The 19,950-nt window shown below is 49.0% G+C and overlaps 9 protein-coding genes and 1 non-coding gene across 10 annotated transcripts; 5 read left to right on the forward strand and 5 right to left on the reverse strand.

Annotated features, from left to right (window-relative positions):
- Positions 1-1,739: 1,739 nt before the first annotated feature.
- Positions 1,740-4,140, forward strand: AFUA_3G12255 (uncharacterized protein). The gene is made up of 6 exons (XM_001481574.2): positions 1,740-2,543; positions 2,595-3,226; positions 3,305-3,616; positions 3,671-3,721; positions 3,772-3,825; positions 3,879-4,140. Exons 2-6 carry the CDS (start codon positions 3,040-3,042, stop codon positions 3,926-3,928), a joined length of 654 nt encoding a protein of 217 aa, XP_001481624.1. The 5' UTR covers positions 1,740-2,543; positions 2,595-3,039; the 3' UTR covers positions 3,929-4,140.
- Positions 4,141-4,324: 184 nt separating this feature from the next.
- On the forward strand, positions 4,325-5,466 carry AFUA_3G12260 (CTAG/PCC1 family protein). The gene is made up of 2 exons (XM_001481575.2): positions 4,325-4,462; positions 4,526-5,466. The coding sequence occupies exons 1-2, from the start codon at positions 4,419-4,421 to the stop codon at positions 4,827-4,829; spliced, it is 348 nt and encodes a 115-aa protein (XP_001481625.1). The 5' UTR covers positions 4,325-4,418; the 3' UTR covers positions 4,830-5,466.
- Positions 5,467-5,842: 376 nt separating this feature from the next.
- On the forward strand, positions 5,843-6,629 carry AFUA_3G12270 (glutathione peroxidase; the record flags this gene model as incomplete). The annotated part of the gene is made up of 2 exons (XM_749301.1): positions 5,843-6,017; positions 6,097-6,629. 2 exons carry the CDS (start codon positions 5,843-5,845, stop codon positions 6,627-6,629), a joined length of 708 nt encoding a protein of 235 aa, XP_754394.1.
- A 303-nt stretch (positions 6,630-6,932) lies between these two features.
- On the reverse strand, positions 6,933-8,198 carry AFUA_3G12280 (translin; the record flags this gene model as incomplete). Its single annotated transcript, XM_749300.3, has 8 exons — positions 8,031-8,198; positions 7,920-7,956; positions 7,764-7,817; positions 7,580-7,713; positions 7,422-7,527; positions 7,281-7,366; positions 7,073-7,222; positions 6,933-7,007 (listed from the first exon to the last, which is right to left on the reverse strand). The coding sequence occupies exons 1-8, from the start codon at positions 8,094-8,096 to the stop codon at positions 6,933-6,935; spliced, it is 708 nt and encodes a 235-aa protein (XP_754393.2). The 5' UTR covers positions 8,097-8,198.
- Positions 8,199-8,810: 612 nt separating this feature from the next.
- Positions 8,811-10,687, reverse strand: dim1 (DIM1 family thioredoxin-like protein). Its single transcript, XM_077804440.1, has 5 exons — positions 10,272-10,687; positions 10,175-10,208; positions 10,075-10,122; positions 9,767-10,009; positions 8,811-9,708 (listed from the first exon to the last, which is right to left on the reverse strand). The coding sequence occupies exons 1-5, from the start codon at positions 10,350-10,352 to the stop codon at positions 9,683-9,685; spliced, it is 432 nt and encodes a 143-aa protein (XP_077660591.1). The 5' UTR covers positions 10,353-10,687; the 3' UTR covers positions 8,811-9,682.
- Positions 10,687-10,879, reverse strand: AFUA_3G12295. Its single transcript, XR_013344498.1, has one exon. It is a non-coding gene; the product is annotated as an uncharacterized ncRNA (small nuclear RNA).
- Positions 10,692-11,905, forward strand: AFUA_3G12300 (60S ribosomal protein eL22; the record flags this gene model as incomplete). Its single annotated transcript, XM_077804441.1, has 4 exons — positions 10,692-11,240; positions 11,423-11,458; positions 11,525-11,721; positions 11,779-11,905. The coding sequence occupies exons 1-4, from the start codon at positions 11,226-11,228 to the stop codon at positions 11,903-11,905; spliced, it is 375 nt and encodes a 124-aa protein (XP_077660592.1). The 5' UTR covers positions 10,692-11,225.
- A 133-nt stretch (positions 11,906-12,038) lies between these two features.
- On the reverse strand, positions 12,039-14,712 carry rex3 (putative RNA exonuclease Rex3). The gene is made up of 2 exons (XM_749297.2): positions 14,455-14,712; positions 12,039-14,353 (listed from the first exon to the last, which is right to left on the reverse strand). The coding sequence occupies exon 2, from the start codon at positions 14,219-14,221 to the stop codon at positions 12,284-12,286; it is 1,938 nt and encodes a 645-aa protein (XP_754390.1). The 5' UTR covers positions 14,222-14,353; positions 14,455-14,712; the 3' UTR covers positions 12,039-12,283.
- Positions 14,713-14,981: 269 nt separating this feature from the next.
- On the forward strand, positions 14,982-16,415 carry AFUA_3G12320 (lipase ROG1 family protein; the record flags this gene model as incomplete). The annotated part of the gene is made up of 2 exons (XM_749296.1): positions 14,982-15,022; positions 15,107-16,415. The coding sequence occupies 2 exons, from the start codon at positions 14,982-14,984 to the stop codon at positions 16,413-16,415; spliced, it is 1,350 nt and encodes a 449-aa protein (XP_754389.1).
- An 877-nt stretch (positions 16,416-17,292) lies between these two features.
- On the reverse strand, positions 17,293-18,690 carry AFUA_3G12330 (phosphatidyl synthase; the record flags this gene model as incomplete). The annotated part of the gene is made up of 2 exons (XM_749295.1): positions 17,293-18,256; positions 18,317-18,690. 2 exons carry the CDS (start codon positions 18,688-18,690, stop codon positions 17,293-17,295), a joined length of 1,338 nt encoding a protein of 445 aa, XP_754388.1.
- Between the last annotated feature and the right edge of the window lie 1,260 nt (positions 18,691-19,950).

Genomic DNA, 19,950 nt, shown 5'->3' on the forward strand with positions numbered 1-19,950 from the left:
CTCGCTCACCAACTGGGCGCTGTTTGTTGGCGCAGAGCGTTCCCCTCGAGAGTGCAACCAGGTGTCCAGCTCATGCGCTCCATGTCGCGAAGAGTATGAGTTTGTACCCGAGAGTGCGTGTCGTCTGAACCAAAAATGCTGTTGTGGTCGCTGCTGCATCAATTTATGATGATTTGTGAGGATCCTCCCATTAGTTTTGCCGTTTTCCGAGCTAACAAGTGCACATCAGTTAATCATCTCAGGAGGATACGGATGGTTCGGCAAGGAGTCCCAGTGGAAGGGGAGATTGGGGCAAGGAATGGTGGTATGAGCCTGAAAGAGAATCACAATGCTAGTTGCAATCCTTTTCCCACAGAGCCCATAATTTCAACATAAGTTCGCGTAGTCTCTTACGAACCCTGAATCGATTGTGGGTTGAGAATCTCGAAGTGGACTAGATGTCTTAGGGCGACGTTAGCAGCAGTTAAATGTATGAAAGGAAAGGGAAAGGAAGGAAGACGAGACATCATTTTCATGAAGAGCCTTCTGGTTGCAATCAGCCAGCGAACTGAGAGATTTAGCTGCTGCGAGCGTCAAATGAGGTGCAGCGGAGCAAGAACGATAATAATGATGACTTCTTTCCCAGAGGGACGGTGTTCAAGAATTCCCATCAAGATGAGAACATAACGCCCTGGGCCTCAACAGAAACTTAAATCTAAATTTGAAGGCTGCATGATCTTCAAGAAGGTCAGTTCTGTTGAGGGTGAGCTGAAGAACGATAGAATATGGAGTAGCAAGCCAGAAGGGTGAGAGCTACAAAAGACACTGGCAAGGACTGTAATGGCTATGAGGTCGTATTGACAGCTACTAGGGGGCAGAAATGTTGGTTCAACTGTGCGGATCATGACCGCTGCTGCTGAACCCAGGACGATATCTGCTTCTTGGGAAATGGGACCATGTGTTTCCTTTGAAAGCATGTCTTGAAGCGCAGGTAGCTGGGACTGAAGTTCAAGCTGTATCGCCAGAAGGTTAGTACAACATCTCCAGAGTGCTTGTAGTTCCCCAGAGCGCAATACGGATATTCATTATCGGCCATGAGAATGGCGAGTCTCATCTTGCTCTTCTGGCGCTGTCCTTTATTTTAACGATGTATTTGGTGTCTGAGTCGATCCATATGAAACCAGTTCGTGACATCAGTCTCAGCCATACCAAGTGAAAATGATTAAGATACGAAATTATGATAGACATGATGAGGGTCTGTCTGTATAGTTCAGCCTGACTGACACGAGGTTAGTAGTCGCTTGATTATGACTTTAGTCCATCTCTGTGTTCCTATGCAAACTCCCAGAGTCGCTCAGCATTCTTGGTTCATTGGCCATTGAAGCAGAGGCTGTAGACTACTTAGCATGGATTCCTGACTTAGGGCCAAACAGACAAGGACCTCGAAAGAAATAAGGGCCCGTCCAATCCCTCCTGTTTTTTTTCTTTTGAAAAAAGTGGAACAGACATCATTCCTGGTCCTCTCCTCTGTCCGCGAAGAAAAAGTTTCGCAACCTGACTATCACTGGAGAAGAGATACATTAGACTTCGGTCGTTGCTCCGGTGGATTTCATGATTCGACAATTGGAGTATTGTCCCAAAATCGGATTGCGATGTCCCAAGAGGTGGAGCAGATCAGCAGGGATAATGTGAATACTAGGTAGTTAGTCCCTGAGGGGGTTGCTGATCCAATTCCCTCTTTTCGACCTTTCCACCCCACATCGACAACCATTTTCCTCGAGTTTTGCCTCAAAACAAACATCAATCCGAACAGAAGACAATCTACTGTCATATTGAGGAATAAGGAGATGTGGCGTTCTCGAGCTTGCCGAATGCTGTGATTCCGATAATAATCCTCCGATCAGGGTACTGACTCGCACAACTAGTGGCGAGTTGGCAACAATCTCCGTAACCAACCACCGATCGTCCAGCTACTTTACACTATTTGCAGTCAAGGTTCAAGTTAAGCAATCCGCTGCCGTTTATTTGAACTCTTTCTCCAATCCACGATGGTTCTGCGGAGATGTTCATGAGGGATCGACAGCAATTTTAAATGAGAGCATTGTGAAATCCCCACGCGGTTTGCCCCAACGTGCTCCGCAGGTTGTCAAATGAGGCCCATCAACGGGTTTACAGTACGACTATTGAAGTTACCTTATTGAAAAAAATAATACTCCTAATGACTGCTCATTGTGCGACATGTCCGTCCACACTGCTGTGAGTTCGTCATGAGCTGGCTGCCATCACAAAAATCAAGATTGGCCTCAGTCCAGATTTCTGAGAAAGCAACATTGATCGTGCAGACCAGCGCGCCATTCTGTGATGATGACACCCGTGCTCCAAACCTCGTTATGACCTCTTAGCTTCCTACACTGGATAAGCCGCTGCCTGTTAAATTGGACCTGGTCTGCATAGCATGCTTTCGGCGCAATCGTCTGAGGGGTATCGTACCAATCGGGCGCCCCCAGGCCTGAAGGGGCTTACCTCCTTCGGACCCAAATCAGCTTGTATGGGGCCATGTTAGAGTATAGTGACTTCATTCGATAACACCCCGAGCACGCGTTCTAATGAAGCAGGCAGACTAAATACAAGCTATCCTAGTAGGACGGGCAATAATGGAACCTGATGCGAGAACAACGCTTTTCCCGTGTCGATCGTTGTCGACTTCATGCTGCTAGACTCGTATGTACCAGACGGCGTGGACTGTGATGACCTATCACTGGCATCTCTGGCCGTGATCCCCTGATCTACATGTGGAATCCAAGGCAGCTCATGAGCGGATGAGGTCCGCGACAGGAGAGAGATGATTTGCCCCGTGAGGGAAAAGGAGCAACAAATCCTGCATATAAAACATCGTCTTGCTCTACTTCAAGCTGTTTCCTCTTCCTCCTCCCACCAGCCAAATCCACTCTTTCCAGTTCAATCTTTTGCAAGGCCAGCTTTCAGCGACCATCCACTCTTTTTCCACAACTCTCAGTCACTCCTTTAATTCCTAATTCTTAATAAAAACCAACCGTCACCATGAAGTTCACTGGAATCGTCGCTTCCTTGGCTGTTGCCAGCTCTGCCTCTGCTCTGGCCATCCCTCAGACCCCTGTTGATGCCACCCTGAGCAAGCTGAACAATGCTCTCAACAATGTTGAGGGTCTCGTCGGTGGTCTCCTCGGCGGTGTTTGTGAGGAGGTCGACCTCACCCAGGTTCAGACCGGTATGTCCTTTACGGAAGGAACCTCTGAAACGTGCAAAAGCATAGTCTGGCCTCGCTAATCTCAATTCTGTGCATTAGAGCTCATCACCATCAAGGGCCAGCTGACCAAGCTCGTCCCCGTCTCTGCCACCAAGCGTGATGTCATGAGCACGGCTAACAATGTTGCTACGCCCGTCACCGGTGCGGCCGGTAGCGAACTCGACAATGTTGAGGGTGCTGTTAAGCCCGTCACTAATGTCGCTGGCAACGCAGTCAACACCGTTGAGGATGTTGCTCAGCCTGTTGCTGATGTTGCCGGTGGCGCCGTTGGCACCGTCAAGAACACTGTTGGCGGCGCTGTTGGCACCGTTGAGAACATTGCCTCTGGTCCCATTGACACTGTTACCGGCAGTATGTAGCCAGCATCCTTAGGCAGATAACAATATGGCTAACAAGAACAATTAGCTGCCGGCGTCAACACCCTTGCGCAAAATCTGGTCAGCAAAGTTAAGAGCGGTAAGTAACCTTTCGCGTCAGCAACTTGCATCTACTGATTGCGTCTTTAGGTGCCCTCGACGCTGCGGGTGTTCAGAACGTCCTCACAACTATCGGCCAGGCTGGTAAGTTGCCTTTCTCCACCAGTGATGACCAAGCTTACTAAATGAGTCCATAGGTGGTCTCAACCCTACTTCTCTCACCAACGTCCTCGCCGGGCTCCTCTAAATTCAATACCTACCTTAGTGAACGCATGATGTACGTCGAGAAACCCCGTGATACCATGGCCATGTGGGTTTATAGCGCGACTCTTTAACTTCACGCCTTTGATTTGGTCTGCTCTGCCAAACGGCGCTGGATCTTGTGGATAAGCTTCATGTACAGTACCTTGTAAACTTCATACCTTTACGTCTAGCCTCATTTAAGACTGCAGAAGACGCAAATTCCATTATAGGTATGATAGGCTTGGCCATAAAGTGCTATCTCATCAGCCAGTTGTTAACAGAGCCTAGATAGCCGTCAAGCTAGAGTTCGTGGCTGAAATGGTATGAAAATGTGGTGGAATTTGCACCAATATGCTGACTCATCTACTACTCCAAAACGTTCCCCGCCTTTCGGAGTACTCTCTGTGCCATTTAAGATCATACAAAATCATACTGAGCAGTAGTCCTTTCATATTCACATAGTCAGTTTGAGTTGATATTCTATTGAATTCATCATGGTTGCCAACGGATCAACCGATCCTGAATTTCCCTGTTCACTGTAAAACTCCTCCCTCAGTGTCCCTGTCCATGAACACACCACTAACAAAATTCAAATCAAAAGAACAATATCCCTGCCCCTCCCCAACAACCGGCTCGCCTCCTCTGCGCTCCAAGCCCTCGAAGTCGACGCCGAACTATCCCCCTTTGTCCGCCGCAGTTTCGCCCTGAAATCTCCAGTTCAGAGCTCCACCGCCGACGAGGATGAGCCGGCGAAGACAGTTCTTGAGACGACCTACCGCGCTACAACGAATCGCATGCTGCGTGTGGCTGTTAACGGGTTCATGGAGAGCTTGGGGGTAGTGCTCGGAGTTATGGAGGAGTTGGATGTGGATGTTCTGAACGAGGAGATTGAGGAGGAGAAATGAGGCGTACTACCACGAAAAAGGATGAGAGACCCGATCATTTGTGGCCCTTAGTCACTACGTGTGCAGTGCCTACGCTATCATCGACCAAGGTGATCCGGTTGGCTTCCTGCGGTCCTGTCCCTTGGATCGAGCTTGGAACAGGCAGGGCTGGCCAGTCCTTGCTGCGATCGCCCAGACATTTGGAATTGCCAAAGTTCAGAAAGGATGACCGATCAGACACAGGTTACCAAGTGCGAGAATGCGCAGAAGTACATTGGCTGATGCTGTTGGGTTACCAAAGTCGTCTATCCTCGATCAACGATCCCGCATTGTGAAGACGCTACGATGCCGTCGAGTGTCGTGTGACAGTTATTGAGAGTTCTGCGTGCATTCTTGCTGGTTGTATGGTTCCTCGGGTGCAAGGAAAGCTGTGAATCTGATATGCCTTATGATTGGTGGTCTACTATTTGATTTAGGTGTCTAGATTCTATCGTGCAAGCCAGTGTGGCAGTGCCTAAGAGTGCTCCTTACTTGGCGTGCCCTCGGACATTTTGAATCCTATGCTACATTCATGCATTAATCCAGAATGTGGTTTCATGTAGGCACCTTTATGTACCTTAATGCAATGATCACAGTAATAATAATTCTTATGCCTTAGATATGAATGCTATAACGAGTGAAAACGAGTGAACTGTCCAGATATTGATAAGCATTGGTTGTAAATAGCCTTGGCCCAGCCTCTGCAAAAACCAATCTCTGATGTCTAGACCGTCGCGATGACAAAAGGCCGGCGGGAAGTACTCGTGACTGCAATATCCGTCTTCAGACTAATGTAAATGATTTGGAATTGTTTGCTCAATCTTGTCTGGCGCAATCTGATAATAATCCACTCAATCGGATGATGACATTGTCATCGGGCGTCGGATGGTCCAAAGTCCGGCGGGAGCCCCTCCCAGGGTCTCTACGGTCATGCATTTACATATGTAACGCGACGGCCCACCCTCCGAGCTGCCTCGGTTCTTGAATAGTCTGAAATGGTATTATTGCCTTCATCACTATCGCCTCCTTCCATTATATTTCGCTGTTCCCCTTTGCCATATATTTCGCGGCAAAGTCCCATAAACAGACTTTCCAGCACTCGAGCGCCTTCCCTTCTCATCAGGACAATGGCCTCCGCGACGACATTCTACGATTTCAAGCCTGCCGACAGTATGTTTTGTCTTTGCGACTCCCTCTCCCAACCCCGTGAAAAACAATGACAAGGTCTTGCTGACCTATCCCCCTACAGAGAAGGGCGAACCCTTCGACCTCGCCTCCCTCAAAGGCAAAGTCGTCCTCGTCGTCAACACCGCCTCCAAATGCGGCTTCACTCCTCAATTTAAAGGCCTCGAGAACCTCTACCAGTCCATCAAGGCCAAGCATCCCGAAGACTTCACCATTCTTGGCTTCCCCTGCAACCAATTTGGCAGCCAAGACCCCGGCTCTAACGACGAGATCCAGTCCTTCTGCCAGGTCAACTACGGCGTCACCTTTCCCGTGTTGGGCAAGTTGGATGTCAACGGCGACAATGCGGCGCCCGTGTGGACATGGATGAAGGAGATGATGCCTGGACTTATGGGGCTGAAGCGCGTCAAGTGGAATTTCGAGAAGTTCTTGATTTCCGCCGATGGGAAGGTCGTTGGGCGCTGGGCTAGTATTACCAAGCCTGAGTCGTTGGAAGCAACAATCCTGAAGGAGATTGAGAAAGCGAAGAAGGAGGGGACGGCCGCTTCGACGAGGAAGGGTGAGGGAGAGGCTACCGCGCAGGCTAAGTTGTCGTAGTCTTTCCGGGGGCGAAGGAATCATGGTGGGCTATTAGCAGAGATACCATTCGGGATTGTATTATTCGTGTTCGCGATACCTCTATCGATGAGCTTTCAGTTTCATGTTCTCGACTTCATTGGACAGAGTAGGAATAAGGTGGTATGGTTCGGCAATTTTATTCAACTATTACTAATGTTTCATTACGAGGGTGCTCTTATAGGATTCAAGAATGCCTGATGCAGTGCCTATATGCAACGTTGCTGGCTGTTGACCTGCGCGACTGGTTTGCATTTCCTCAAGCGTAATTCCGTATAGTAGTATCTAAGCCGCAGCACTTCCCTTGGGAATCAGATTGCGCAAAGACAGATCATAAACCACATCTTCAACCTTCTTGACCTACAACCACATGTCTAATTAGCAGAGCATACACGATCAAGAACCACACAGTATAAAAGACTTACGCTGTACTTAATCCCATCACTCCTTTTTCGCAGAATATCATTTTTCAAGTTGAGCAGCTGGAAACCAGCGAACAGATCCTTGATAAATTTACCGATCTGAACAGGGCGGTTATAATCACCAAGAGTGACTGAGTTGACTGCTAGACGGGACTGATCCGGAGTCAGTATCCCTAGCCCCGTAAGGCCATTATTGAAGAAGAATGCCTACCAATTCCTCAACCATGCCAATGAGTGCAAGGAGATATTCTTCGATAGTCAGGTGAAAAGCATCCTTCTCTTTCAGATTGACCGGGACTAGCATGTACCACATCAGGACAAAGCTAAACAAAGAGTAGAAAGCGCAGCTTACCATTCAGGAACTTCCCGACTTCTTCGATAGTCAGGAATGAAGCCGAGCCGGTACCCTTGAACTCTTCAAGCCCTCCGAGCCACGCACATAGCTCGATCGACGTTACCTGTCTCGAATTTAGCAATTATCGCTGTACCACGAGCCCAGACGCAACTAACAAGATTCTGCAACTCTCTCGTCCATACCCCGTTATACTTGTAGAACGGGTGCTTGTCAGCCACGGTTTTGAGCCGCGCGACCTCATCTCTCTGAGCGATAATCTCTTTAGTTGCATCATCAAGAACCGGCTTCACTATTCAATGTCAATTAACAAGGCAGATATGCAAGTGGACAGATACATACATTGATCAGATGGCGTGGAGTGAGCTCGGGAGAGGATAGCTTGTGTGGATCTTCCTGTGCGCAATCATGTACGTCAGCTGAGCTGAGCTCGGAGCTTGCGACCTTGCCTCCATCTGAAGGATCAAAGGTCCAGATGGTAGAGATTAAAGACGAAACCTTTCTTAGAAAGCGTCTGGACAATTTCGTGGAGTTCCTGCGTCAGCATTAGCTTTCTCTTCATTACTTGAGCTTTGGTACGTCCAGCTTCCGAGCTCCCAAGGACCTTACATCACGGACGGCGGTTTCTTCGTCAATCTTCGTTTGAAGATCCTCAAAAATCGCGTTATCAATCATTTCAAAGAATGTTGTAGGTATCTTGGGTTTGCTGTTGCTACTACTCCAATGTTGATTGAACTGTTGCGTCGTCCGCTAAATTGTTACGTCAACTGAAAGTGGTGAAGAAACTGTGGGGCGAAGATTTCACAGTAAGCTACGGAATACACAAACAGTCAACTCATAACAAAGTACATGCTCCATCTACTTTATGTCCATGTCAACTTCTTTTAAATAGGAGAATATCAACTACCAATGCATTAGTCGGATCGTCGTCCTTATCGTAGGAATTGTAGTTCGTAGGAAATGCTGTCAATTAAAGTAAAATCCAAGGTAGAATATTCTATTGAGGAGAATCATAGTCTAAATAGATCGTCACTCTTCCTGAATCACTGAAGTGCTTGGGAAAAAAAAAAGTATGTATGATATCTTGGGAATTTTAGCTTGAGCTCTATGGAACTAGGGAATCAACATCGACTGTGCGAAAGAGGATATCGTCTGCCGCTGAATCAACATGAAATAGCCGACATATACCAGAGACGACAGGGAATATTCTCTGTGGGGAATGGTTTTGTGTCTCGTCTTCGTAACCAGAGACCTCCTCGTAGGGACTGGTACCTTGAATAATGTCGTAAAGGGTCGGCCCTAGTGCCAATAGGTATGTGGCCATGGAAGGAAAAATCGGGTGCCCTGACCAGACGAGGGATTCGACCCATCTAGCGAAGAGCTAGAGAAGTATGTCTTAAGGTCACTATTTTGCATATCCGAGCACGAGACCATCCCTGGAATGACCCGGTAGCCAAATAAGCCTCTTGTGTGGCCCAGTTCGGCGGTAGATGCTAACTTCTTTGCCGATGTCTAGGACATGGCTTTCAATCTCAGCATCTGGAAATGGCGACTTGTGTGCAGTTCCACCATCAAGGAGCTCCCATCCAGTGTCCGAGATAAACTGGCTTTGAGTTTCTCTTGTGCTGGAAGAGACCTTGTCGTGTTCAGTATCATCGGGATGCCCCTCGATTGAATGTAATTATCTCTGTTGCTGAACAGTCAGGAAAGACTGTGGCAGGCAAAACAAGAGATTATATCGTACAGTTTCAACATGTCCAACGCGGGGCCAACTGATCAGGAGGGGCAATGAAAGCATCCAGGATCATATCCGATTCTCGAAAGCAGTCATTGTTGTAAAAATCACCGCAGTTGTCCAATTCAGAGACCAACTGCCATCCTGAACTTAATACTACATGTCGATGGCAGAGCAGGAGGTTTGTCAACATAGCATCATGTAAGCAAGAGAGCCAACGCCTCATGTTGCTATAATAGAGAATAGCCCAGTTCTCAGTTGTTTACTTTGGGCCACTTGACATGATTCTGGTTCTCGTTTACTTGCAATGAGTACAGTGCAGGAGTCTTTCTCAACCAGTCCTACAAGGTGGATATGGACATAGAACGAGATATCTGCATCATAGAAAATTTCATGATTCATAGTCGCATCTCATAAACGAAAAGATAGACCTGAAAAGCAGGGAGCAACCGGAGACCTCTCAAACAAGGGAAAATGAGCTCTGCTTCGAACAAGAGTACACACGGAGCAAATCGGACGAAACTGTTTAGTAGCGATATCTAGTCGAGTAGTCTGCGAAATCGTTAATATACGAGCCCGAATGAGATCCGCAACAAAAGAGAGTGCTGACCTTTAGGACTCACGACGAGACCGCGCCCTTTCTTAGCACCCTTGTAGATAGTTTCAATAATGTCTATCAACTCCTGCTTATCTTCAAGCACCCAATTCAACTTGTTGTTGTTACCTGTGCCGAAATCGCACATCATATGCTTGTTCCTCCAGAAGAACATGATCGTCATGGGATCGAAAAGTTCGTACATGGAATTGAATTCCGGTACCTCGTCAATGTCGCAGAGGTAGATTACCGCGAAGTCTGATCGCAGATGTCAGTACCATCACCAGTGGCTGAGAGAACAGAACACTGAAGACCGAACTTACTCTTCACGCGCTCAGCGATCTTGAAGAGCACTTCATCTTGGCGCATGCCTGTCCGATATCAGTATTGTCTACCGAGAAAGAGAGGGGGCACTAAGCCTACAATCAACGTCATGATCCCGACCAAATCTGATAACCTACGTTCCAATGGCCGACGTTAGTCAATTGGTCAAGGAACCGAACGAATTCTGCTCACATACCACAAGTCTGTCCTCCTCCGAGAGAATAGCCTGATCAACGTGCCAGGCAGAGCGCAGATGTGGCAAGACAACAGAACCCATGTTGTGATGCTTCTAAAGACGATAGATAGTATTGCAAATGGATGCGGTTGTAGATGATTTACCAACCTCACTGTCACGTGCAATACAGATAGTCGAGTCGTTTTTGCAATGTAAACTTGAGCTTGGATGCTCCTTAATACGCTGAAAGAGACTGGCAGACAAAGCTTCTAGAATTTTCGCGCAGCTTAACTCTCATTTCTTCCATTAAGACTACATGTGTGATATCATAATGATCAGGGACAGACCAACCGTCCACGTCCATATGAAAACCATCTGAAGAACCCCATTTTCTTCTCCAAACGGTCGGACAAGCCGACCAGATTGATGAAAAAAAGGTGGTTCGCGTCAATCGGGGGTAGTGTAAGCCCGATGACACTGTGTGGCGAGGCATGCGCAAGCACAGAGGCCTCACCACGGGGTCCAAAAATGAGATTAATCAATGTTGTGTTCCTTAGAACACTTTCAGAGATTAAACTGAAAAGAACAGATACTACACTTGATCTAAGCCAAAAGGCAAAGAGAGCTGGAGAAGAAAAGAAAAAAAAGTCTAAAATGACGGGGGTCGCGACACAATATATACTTGGTTGAAGTGGTTCGTGCGGCACTAGTACGCTAGCCTCGTCTTTTCGCGAGGCAAGCGAGGCTCAGTCAGCATGGTCAGCTGATAAAGTCTAGCCCTAAGCCCGGCTTCAAGCCCTGGTATTTACTGAATTAGTTTAGTCAACGCACCGCCAACCGTATGCGATCACAGTGAGACTCCACTGCTAGCGAAAAGTTTCATCTATACTCCTCTCTCAAGGCGCAGGATAATCACCTCTTTGCGACCACATACTCCCTCTTAATCCTCCCCAAAAAAACCCCCCATCAGTCACAATGGCCCCCGTTGCTGTATGTTATCACTCCACAAACTGCTTTGCTGTTCCTCCATGAGGACCGGACATGGTGCGCTTCTCGTCTTCAATCGCGGATTTTCCACAAGACGCGGTTCTAAGCCAGAAGATGTTCATCATGGACCTCCTCGGGACGACTTATGGAACAGTAGGCTAATGGCTTTGTTTTATCGGTAATAGGCTCGTGGTCGCAAGGCCCAGAAGGTCACCAAGAAGGTAAGCAATGATCGCAATTAAGCTTCAACGGCCTGATGGACAAGTTGCTAACATTGATTCCTGTAGTACATCATCAACGCTTCGCAGCCCGCGAGCGACAAGATCTTCGATGTCTCCGCCTTTGAGAAGTTTCTCCACGACCGCATCAAGGTCGAGGGCCGTGTCGGCAACCTCGGTGACAATGTTGTCATCTCCCAGGTTGGTGAGGGCAAGATCGAGGTTGTCACTCACATCCCCTTCTCTGGTCGCTACCTCAAGTACCTGTAAGTCCATTGTGCACAGCTCTGAGCTTGAAATTGCAGTGGTCTAACGTTGCGCAGGACCAAGAAGTACCTCAAGAAGCAGCAGCTCCGTGACTGGCTGCGCGTTGTTTCCACCTCCAAGGGTGTCTACGAGCTCCGCTTCTACAACGTCGTCAACGACGAGGGCGAGGAGGAGGAGGAGTAAATTATTCCTCAATAACGAATCAAAAAAGTTCAATCATTTGGATTCATGGACACTCGCATGAGGGGAGCAACTTCTTTCAGACGGGAATGCGCTATGGGTCTGTTCGAGTGATAGACGCTGTCGACGAAGGAGTACGTTCCGGCTACTGGTGTTTAGGCTCCACAATAGGGTTGACTCGCAATACCCGAAACGGTTGTGTGTCACCTGTTTTTTGTTGGGCTTGTCAGTTATGGGAGTTTTCCTTCTTCTACTCATGACGTTATGACTGGTAGATATGAATTGACTCGAACTATTACCCGAAAGGCTCTTTTATACTTGAACTTTACGTAGATGCTCCGAATATGCTTGATTTCGGAATTCTTTTCGGTATCATCGATGTCAAGGCATCACCTCCGTATCCTTTCTTTTGTGGCCGGCCCCAGGCCCAAGCTTCGAATCCTCTGACGCACCCTTTGCACCAGGCGGAGGTATGAGCTTACTGCCCTCTATCCGCCATCCTTTGGACTTCAAGATCTTCCATGTTTCGGCAGCCTTGACCCTGACCAAATCACCGGTCGCTATCGCGTCTTCTTTGGAATCATGGCCTTGGCTGCCTTTTGTTTGAATGTCTCGATCCAAATACTTCTTGACGAGAGCTTTGAGGCCCATGCGAATTGGCAACCCTCGTGGGTGTGGATAGAGGAGAACGGTATCGATGATTGTTGGATGTATAATACGGCAAGCGTTGAGGTCGTTGTCGATTGCATGCCCAATCAAAGGTGTATCGGGTTGTAAAAATTTGAACAGGAGCGCACGTGCTGCTGCTGGTGATTCCACAACCTGCAAGGCGCCATCCCCAGTAGTGGAAGGGCTGCTAGTGCTTTTATAGGGAATTGCCTTTTGATAATGCTCGGGAAACACGCCTGAGAAGCGCGAGTTGAGGTCCAGAATTTCGCCCATGGGTCGAACGAGGATGTCCAAAAGGAGCTTTCCTTGGGGCCAGCTGACAGCTGTTAGACGAATGAGCTCAAGCCCGAGAGTTGTGTATCCCATCTCGCAGTCGAAACAGACCGGCTGCTGGGGTCCTTTATCGGCCTGGGTTGGTGTCTCTTCGAATTGAAGAATAGACGCCAGGCGTTTAGATTCAGATACTTTGAACACATGCGTGTTTCCCTTGGTACAGCCAGACGAAGTTCCGATGGACTCGTTGCAGCAAGGAAAGTATGCATCTCTAGCACCGGTGATATGGTCTGTTTGTCTCCTCGGTGGGTAGTATGGCTTGCCAGGATGGTATGTGCACTGACCTCCAGTGGTCAATGAGCCATCTTCACGACGGCCAGGAAAGACTTGAAATCGTCCGCCACATCTGTCACACTTCTCCCAGCCCTTTGACTCGCTGACTCCCCTCCGTGCATTCTCGACTTCTTCCTTTGTAGGCTTCCTGGTCACATAACCATACTGTTCGAGTCCTTCCAGGGGTGTGATCAGCTTGCTAGCAATGGCGATTTCTTCCTTTGGACTGAGTCCAGTTTCGAGTGTCTTTTGCTCAGCGGTCCGCTGGGTCGGCTCAATCTTATAATATCGCTCATTCAGATGAGCTTTCACTTCCTTCTTCCATTCTTCTAAGCTCAGTTTTGGGAGCTTAACAATCCGAAGTTTGATGACGTTCGCATATATGCTCGGGTTATCTTTTGCCGCCTTCTCCTCTTCATCCAGCGCCATTGTCACAAGTTCATTGGGAGACAAGACTAATGGGTTATCCGTACTCCCTTCTTCCTTTGCTAATTTCTCATTGAGAGCACACATAGCGGCGTGGAGCTTTGTCAGTATGGACAGCCTCACACCATGCGCCGCAGGGGCCTTCGGGAGCATGCGCGGGTTCAAACTTTCTCGGGGAGCTCGCCTAGGTGGTAAATGCGCTTCGCCTTCCGTAGCTGCTGGAGGAGCATGTTTCTTTGCCGAGGACTCTTTCTGCAACGTGGGAGGGGAGACTTCGCGGGTCATCGACTGAAGCTGACTAGCGGTTCGAGTTGTTTGTTCTAATCCGCTTCCCCTCACAGCCTTTGGAGCAGGGGCTGATTCTATGGATTCCATTCTAGGCTCTGACAAGGACTGAGCTTTTCCCCCGGCAGTCTTTGGTGGAGTCTCCAGCCTAGGCTTCTTTGGAGGCGGACCTGATTCGTACGCTTCTTCTGGTGCTACAAGCGTACCTTGGACATTGCTTGGGTTAACTAGGGAAGGGCTCAAGGGATCGTGAGAAAATATGCAGGTCAGGAGCGAGCATTGTTGACCTTCCGGACAAGGAACGTCCTTGAACAGCCCAAGGGGCGCAAACATGACGATACAGTATCGACGAGTGTAGAGGCCACACTGATACAGGTGGCGATCAAGTTCAGATGCAGGCCACGAGAAATGAGACTGTAGTCAGAGTAGACTGAGCTCGGTTGGATTGAACAAGTGAGTCCAAATCTATATCAAATATGAGTAATCCTGAGGACACATCTTCCTTGCCGACTCTACTTGGAAACCGAGGTCGGATGCTTATGCCAGAGAAAGATTCTGAGGAGTACCCTTAACTGTTAGTGCATTAATCCTTATTATGCACATGAAGCCGAGTATATCAGCTTTCACGTATTCATATCCTCGCTTTCGAGAAACATCAAGCTCGTTGATGGCGATATGGAGGTGCGTGCCGTGTCCCAAGTAATGTGAAGACAGCCACCACACCTGGCTGGAGTGGGATACAACAGATGTTAAAAAATCAGAGATCTATGAAGTGATAAGAGCCCTAACTCTATATAATCGCAGAATCATTCGCAGGGTTGGCTTAGGACGAGCCATGTGAGCAGGTGTTTCTGGTCGGCACTCCATGGCCATAAGTGGGATGCAAACAGAACAAACATACTAGAATTTATCAGCCACCGGTGGCGTTAACATCCCCTTATCTCCGGTAAACAGTGAGATTGGGATCAGGCAGAAAGATGACAATTTGCAAATGACCTGAGATTCAAACAACTGGCCATGGCCAAAAATTCAAGCAATCTTTTCTGTTATACCGTTTACAGAGGGCAATTTATGAAAATAACAATCTCATAAAATGTCGCAAAAGGTTGATCATCTTTGTGTCCTAGTCCATGGGTGAGTCTTGCTCTTACAACTGCGGCCACGAAGGCGTTCTTCGTTGACACATTGGTGAACTGACTTTGGCGTTGCATATTCTAGGCTTTGGGGTAATCCATCCCATTTGGACTACCTGACCGCGTCTCTCAGAGAGCGATACGGAGAAGACCGTCTCTACATACTCGCCGCGAAGGGAAATTCTGGGAATTTCACCTATGATGGGATCGAGCTCGGAGGGGAGCGACTGGCGCATGAGATTGAAGACACTCTGGGTGCCTTGGATGCGGAGGGGACCCATATTAAAAAACTGAGCGTTATCGGATATTCTCTAGGAGGTCTAGTCGCCAGATATGCGCTGGGTTTGCTACACGCGCGAGGATGGTTCGACAAGCTGGAGCCTGTCAATTTCACCACGTTCGTGTCGCCACATGTTGGTGTGAGAATGCCACTTAAGGGAATTCGAGACCATATATTCAATGGCTTGGGCGCTCGGACATTGTCCATGTCCGGCAGGCAAATGTTCATGGTTGATGAGTTCCGAGATACGGGACGGCCACTGCTTAGCATCCTCGCTGATCCGGATAGCATCTTCATGAAAGCCCTGGCAAAGTTCAGAAACCGTTCAGTATACGCAAATATCGTCAACGACCGTTCGACGGCTTTCTTTACGACCGCTCTTTCGACGACGAACCCGTTCCAGGACCTAGAAAACGTGAACGTCAACTATGTGAAGGGCTATGAGCCAGTCGTTATTGATCCTGATGACTATTTTCTGCCGCCGAAAAAACAAGAGCCGCCTTCATTCTTCTCTAGACTATGGCAAAATATCAAAGGCACGTTAACTCAGGTGGCAATTTCGCTGCTCGTCGTGGTGTTTGTCCCCATCGGCGTTGTACTATACCTCGTAAATGCTGCTGTACAGACGTACCGCAGTCACCGGCGCATTCGCCTCCATGAGGACGGAAAGGCGGGAGTACTTATCTCCAACTACCGTGTGCCTGTTATTGTGAAGGACATGCAAAGTGCAGTTGAGGATGCTTTTGAGAGCGCAACCGCGATGCAAGATCCGGCCTACCTATCAAACGCTCGTACCCGTGCCGGAAAGAAAGAATCACTCCCGCAAACACCTGCCGTCAGCAAGACTGGCGCCCTCGAAAATCAAACATGCACGCTAGACGAAACTTCTTCCGCATTGCCTGACCAAAAACGCGATGCCACACTGGCTCTAACGCCAGCTCAATTCTCCATCATCGAATCACTCAATTCCGTGGGATTCCGAAAGTACCCGGTATGGATCCATAATCACTCGCACAGCCATGCAGCCATCATTGTGCGAATGGCAAAAAAGGGATTCGAAGAGGGCAAAGTCGTGGTGAAGCATTGGCTCGACAACGAATTTGACATTGAGTGATACCCACAACGAAACGCGGGGATTGATCTGTGCGGTATTAAGTGGGCCTAAAAGTGGGACACCCTTTTGGGATCATTGGAGTACTCTGTATGCCATAACTCTCTCTCCGTCCCCGACGGCCATTCCCTGCAATCAACCACCAATTCATCAAATTAAGGGGCAGTGGGGATTTCAGTCACATTCTAGGCACCGTGCATTTCTGGCGCAACCCACCATCCCCCGTGGCGCCGAGTCTCCCCTCCACATCCTGGCTTTTTTATTCCTGACACACGCAAATGAAACTGACATGCATATCGGGGATGATACTAACTTTATGATTTCGGATTGCCTTTTGTGGACTTTCCGTTTAACCCTTGTCCGTTGTGGCTGCATGATTCCATAGATGGCGTTTTTTAGGTCCGCTTAGCTTCAGCCTTGTATAGCCGCCCATGACGTTGCTAAATCACATTGGTCGTGAATTTCTACATTTCGAGTCCTATACTCGTCTGGTTGTGTGTGATTGTTCTGCAGTGAGATTATAGAATGGGACCTGTGAGCCTGTGTATATACGGATACAAACTCATTTGATGGATCTGAAGATATCAAAATGAATACTCTGATTCATGCATTTATAAAGCTTTAGTCCTGAGTAGTCAATCTCGAACCAATGGGAATCTATAAGCGGTCACCGGAAAGCAGAACAGTCTGAAACATAATAGCCGAGTCGCGTATGGGAATCAAAATGTGGGAAAGATAAGAACAAGATGGAGTATAGGTGTCGGATATAAGATAGTGGGGTGATGATGATGGATTCAAGGGACACCTGAGGTATGAGGTAACAGACCATGCAAATTTAAGAGGGGAAGGCGAAATGAAGGAGACGAGTCAGAACATAGGACTAGTGTGTCGCGGCTGACTCGTAGTCAATGCCAGAATCCACATCAGCATCGTCCTCGACAATGGCAGACTCATCGACCTGTTTGAACATCTCGCGGTTCATGGCGAACTTGACGGCCTCGAGCACATTAGCGCAGGTCTTCTTGGGCGGATACCGCGGGATGGTCCCTTCCTGGTATACGCCCGTCTTGACAAGGATGGAGAACCAGTTGCAGTCGCTGATGCGATCAAATTCGTTGGTGCCGCGGATGTCGGACTCGGGGGTGTCTCCGACGAAGTAGACGGTCGACGGTGGCTTGTCGATGCCGTGGGTATCCTTGCGCCATTGGCGGAGGAGGCGCGTGGCGAACTCGTACGTGCCGAGCTGGGGCTTGCCGAATGCGACGGTAGTCAGTTCCTTCCCGGTGACGGCCTTGTAGAGAGCCTCGAGCGAGGTTCTGAGAGCACCCATGCCGATGCGGACGTGCTCATGGGAGGTGGACCAGACGACGTCGTTGTGGGAGAAGAAGATGGGCGGACCCTCGTCGAATGTCTCCGAGCGTGTGCCTAGGTACCCGTTCTTCGACATGAGGACGTCGAGGATGATCTGCTGATCTCCGGCCCAGTCCCGGCTGTCGGCGAAGACGAAGATAGCTTCGATGGGCGTCTTGCTGAAGTCGCGGACGCGTGAGTTGTTGTACTCTTCTTCAGTCAGTTTCCGGAATGGTGTCGTGTCCTGTCGTGTCTTGATGATGTCGCCTGGAGTGATGACGTCCTTGAAGCCGTAACCTTCGGCTACGATCCGGCACTTCTCACCCTCGCCGCCGACGACGAGGACAGTGTGGTATTTCTCAGCCATCTCCCGCATGGGAGTGTGTCCGCAGATGAATTGGCCGGGCGAGACCTCCAATTCAAGCTGCCGGCTGAGGTCCAGACACCGTTCCTCTTCGGTCTTGCCTCCACCATTCGTTACGAAGATGTAAGGGCTAGATTATGGAGTTAGTAACCTATGTTGCGTTGAAAGCTTCTCGGGGAGAGAAACGTACATCTTGACTCCAAACGGGTTCTGCCCGTTGATATACTTCAAGGCATCGACAGCCTCGGGGATAGCTTGACCTCCTCTGATAAGGACACCATCGATGTCAAATGCCAGAGCGAATTCATCAGCCGTCGTGAGATGATGGGGAGACCTGGTGAGGGGTGAGGCGGCACGAGGAGACTCTTCTTCCGAGGAGACTTCTTCATCGAGGTGCTGCTTGGCCATCGCCATCTCAATGGCCGTATCATGAGCATCGCTGGAGGCCATCAGATGCTTCGGGGGCACGACGACGTTAGGCCCGCCATACAGGTCCGCCCGAGTCGCATCAATGCTGGAAAGCCGGCGCACCCTTTGGGAGCCAGAGCCGTAGGTGGCAGCCATTTCTGGACGAGTCTTGACGAGATTGGGGAAACGTGGTAGGAGTCAGAGAGCGGGTGGCGATGATGGCTTGGTGAGAGTAGGGAGTCAACTACACTGCAGAACAGGGAGACGGAAGAGTGTGGACAATAAGACTGATCACCAAGGCAATCGTCTCTCAGGGAATCGAAACTAGAAGGGAGAAATGTCAAAATAAATGGAGATTGAAGGAACCGATTCCGCGGTGCGGAGACGAGACTGTGGGGATAAGGCGAGCAGTATCCGTCTTAATACCAGTAGTACAGATGTATGGGAGAGAGAGGGTTAGACCTAAAAGTGACAGTAGGTGTTAGTAGGTGTGGGGATAGGGAGAGAATGATGGAGCAACAAGCTGAAGATGGACATCAAGGCCCATTAATATATAAGAGTCGAGGACTCGAGGGATGCAGAGTGGAGGACAGATGCTTTAGAACAGAACCCAAGCGGATACCGATGATGCAGTCCGTGGTTGCGTTATCCACCGTGGATGGACGGCCCAATCGATCTCGTACAATCGCAGTGAAGCATGAGCATCGTCATTTGTTGTTGCAATGCAATGTCGCCCATCCTCGAGGATAACGGTCTCCACTGACTGGGCCCCAGATTTTGCCTCAAAAACCAACCGCTGGGTCAAAGATGGTTCTGTAACCGCCATTTCTGGGTGGTCAGTCAGGATGGGTCTACCTTGGTTCAGACTCGCCCATCACTATCCCTCTGAATTGGGTCTGATTCATTTCAAATATAACGCGGAAAAATGGATGTGCCGCAGTCAGAGAGGAGATGAGAGGTGAGTCGGCTGGCAGTAAGTTACAGGTGGAGCCTCTCTGCTTCGACTACTGCAGGCAACTATTTCCATCCTCTTAATATTGTGGGTGAGCTTTCTAGTGATTACTTCTATAGGATAGTGTATGTTTTCCTTGTCTCAGCTATGCACACTACTTAGAGAAGAGACCTGAGAGATCAAGACAAAGGCGACTCCCTCCTGGTCAGCCAAGCGCGATTACCGAAGTGGCTCAGAGACTTCAAACAGAGAAGCTTCTGATTGGCATCAGCCTCCATGACAAACACATCCCTGCCCATATTGATCCTACCTTACTCCATAATAATAATCCCTCCCTAGACATAAGCTAATGACATTGGTCCTTTACCTCAGTCCTACCTCCCGCTGTGACACAGCATTCCGTTCCGTTCAGCTATCGATTGCGCCGAGTCCGCGGCGAGGTACCCCGCCATTGGCGGCGTTCC

This window comes from Aspergillus fumigatus, chromosome 3 (genome assembly GCF_000002655.1).
Source record: "Aspergillus fumigatus Af293 chromosome 3, whole genome shotgun sequence".
Lineage (NCBI taxonomy): Eukaryota > Fungi > Ascomycota > Eurotiomycetes > Eurotiales > Aspergillaceae > Aspergillus > Aspergillus fumigatus.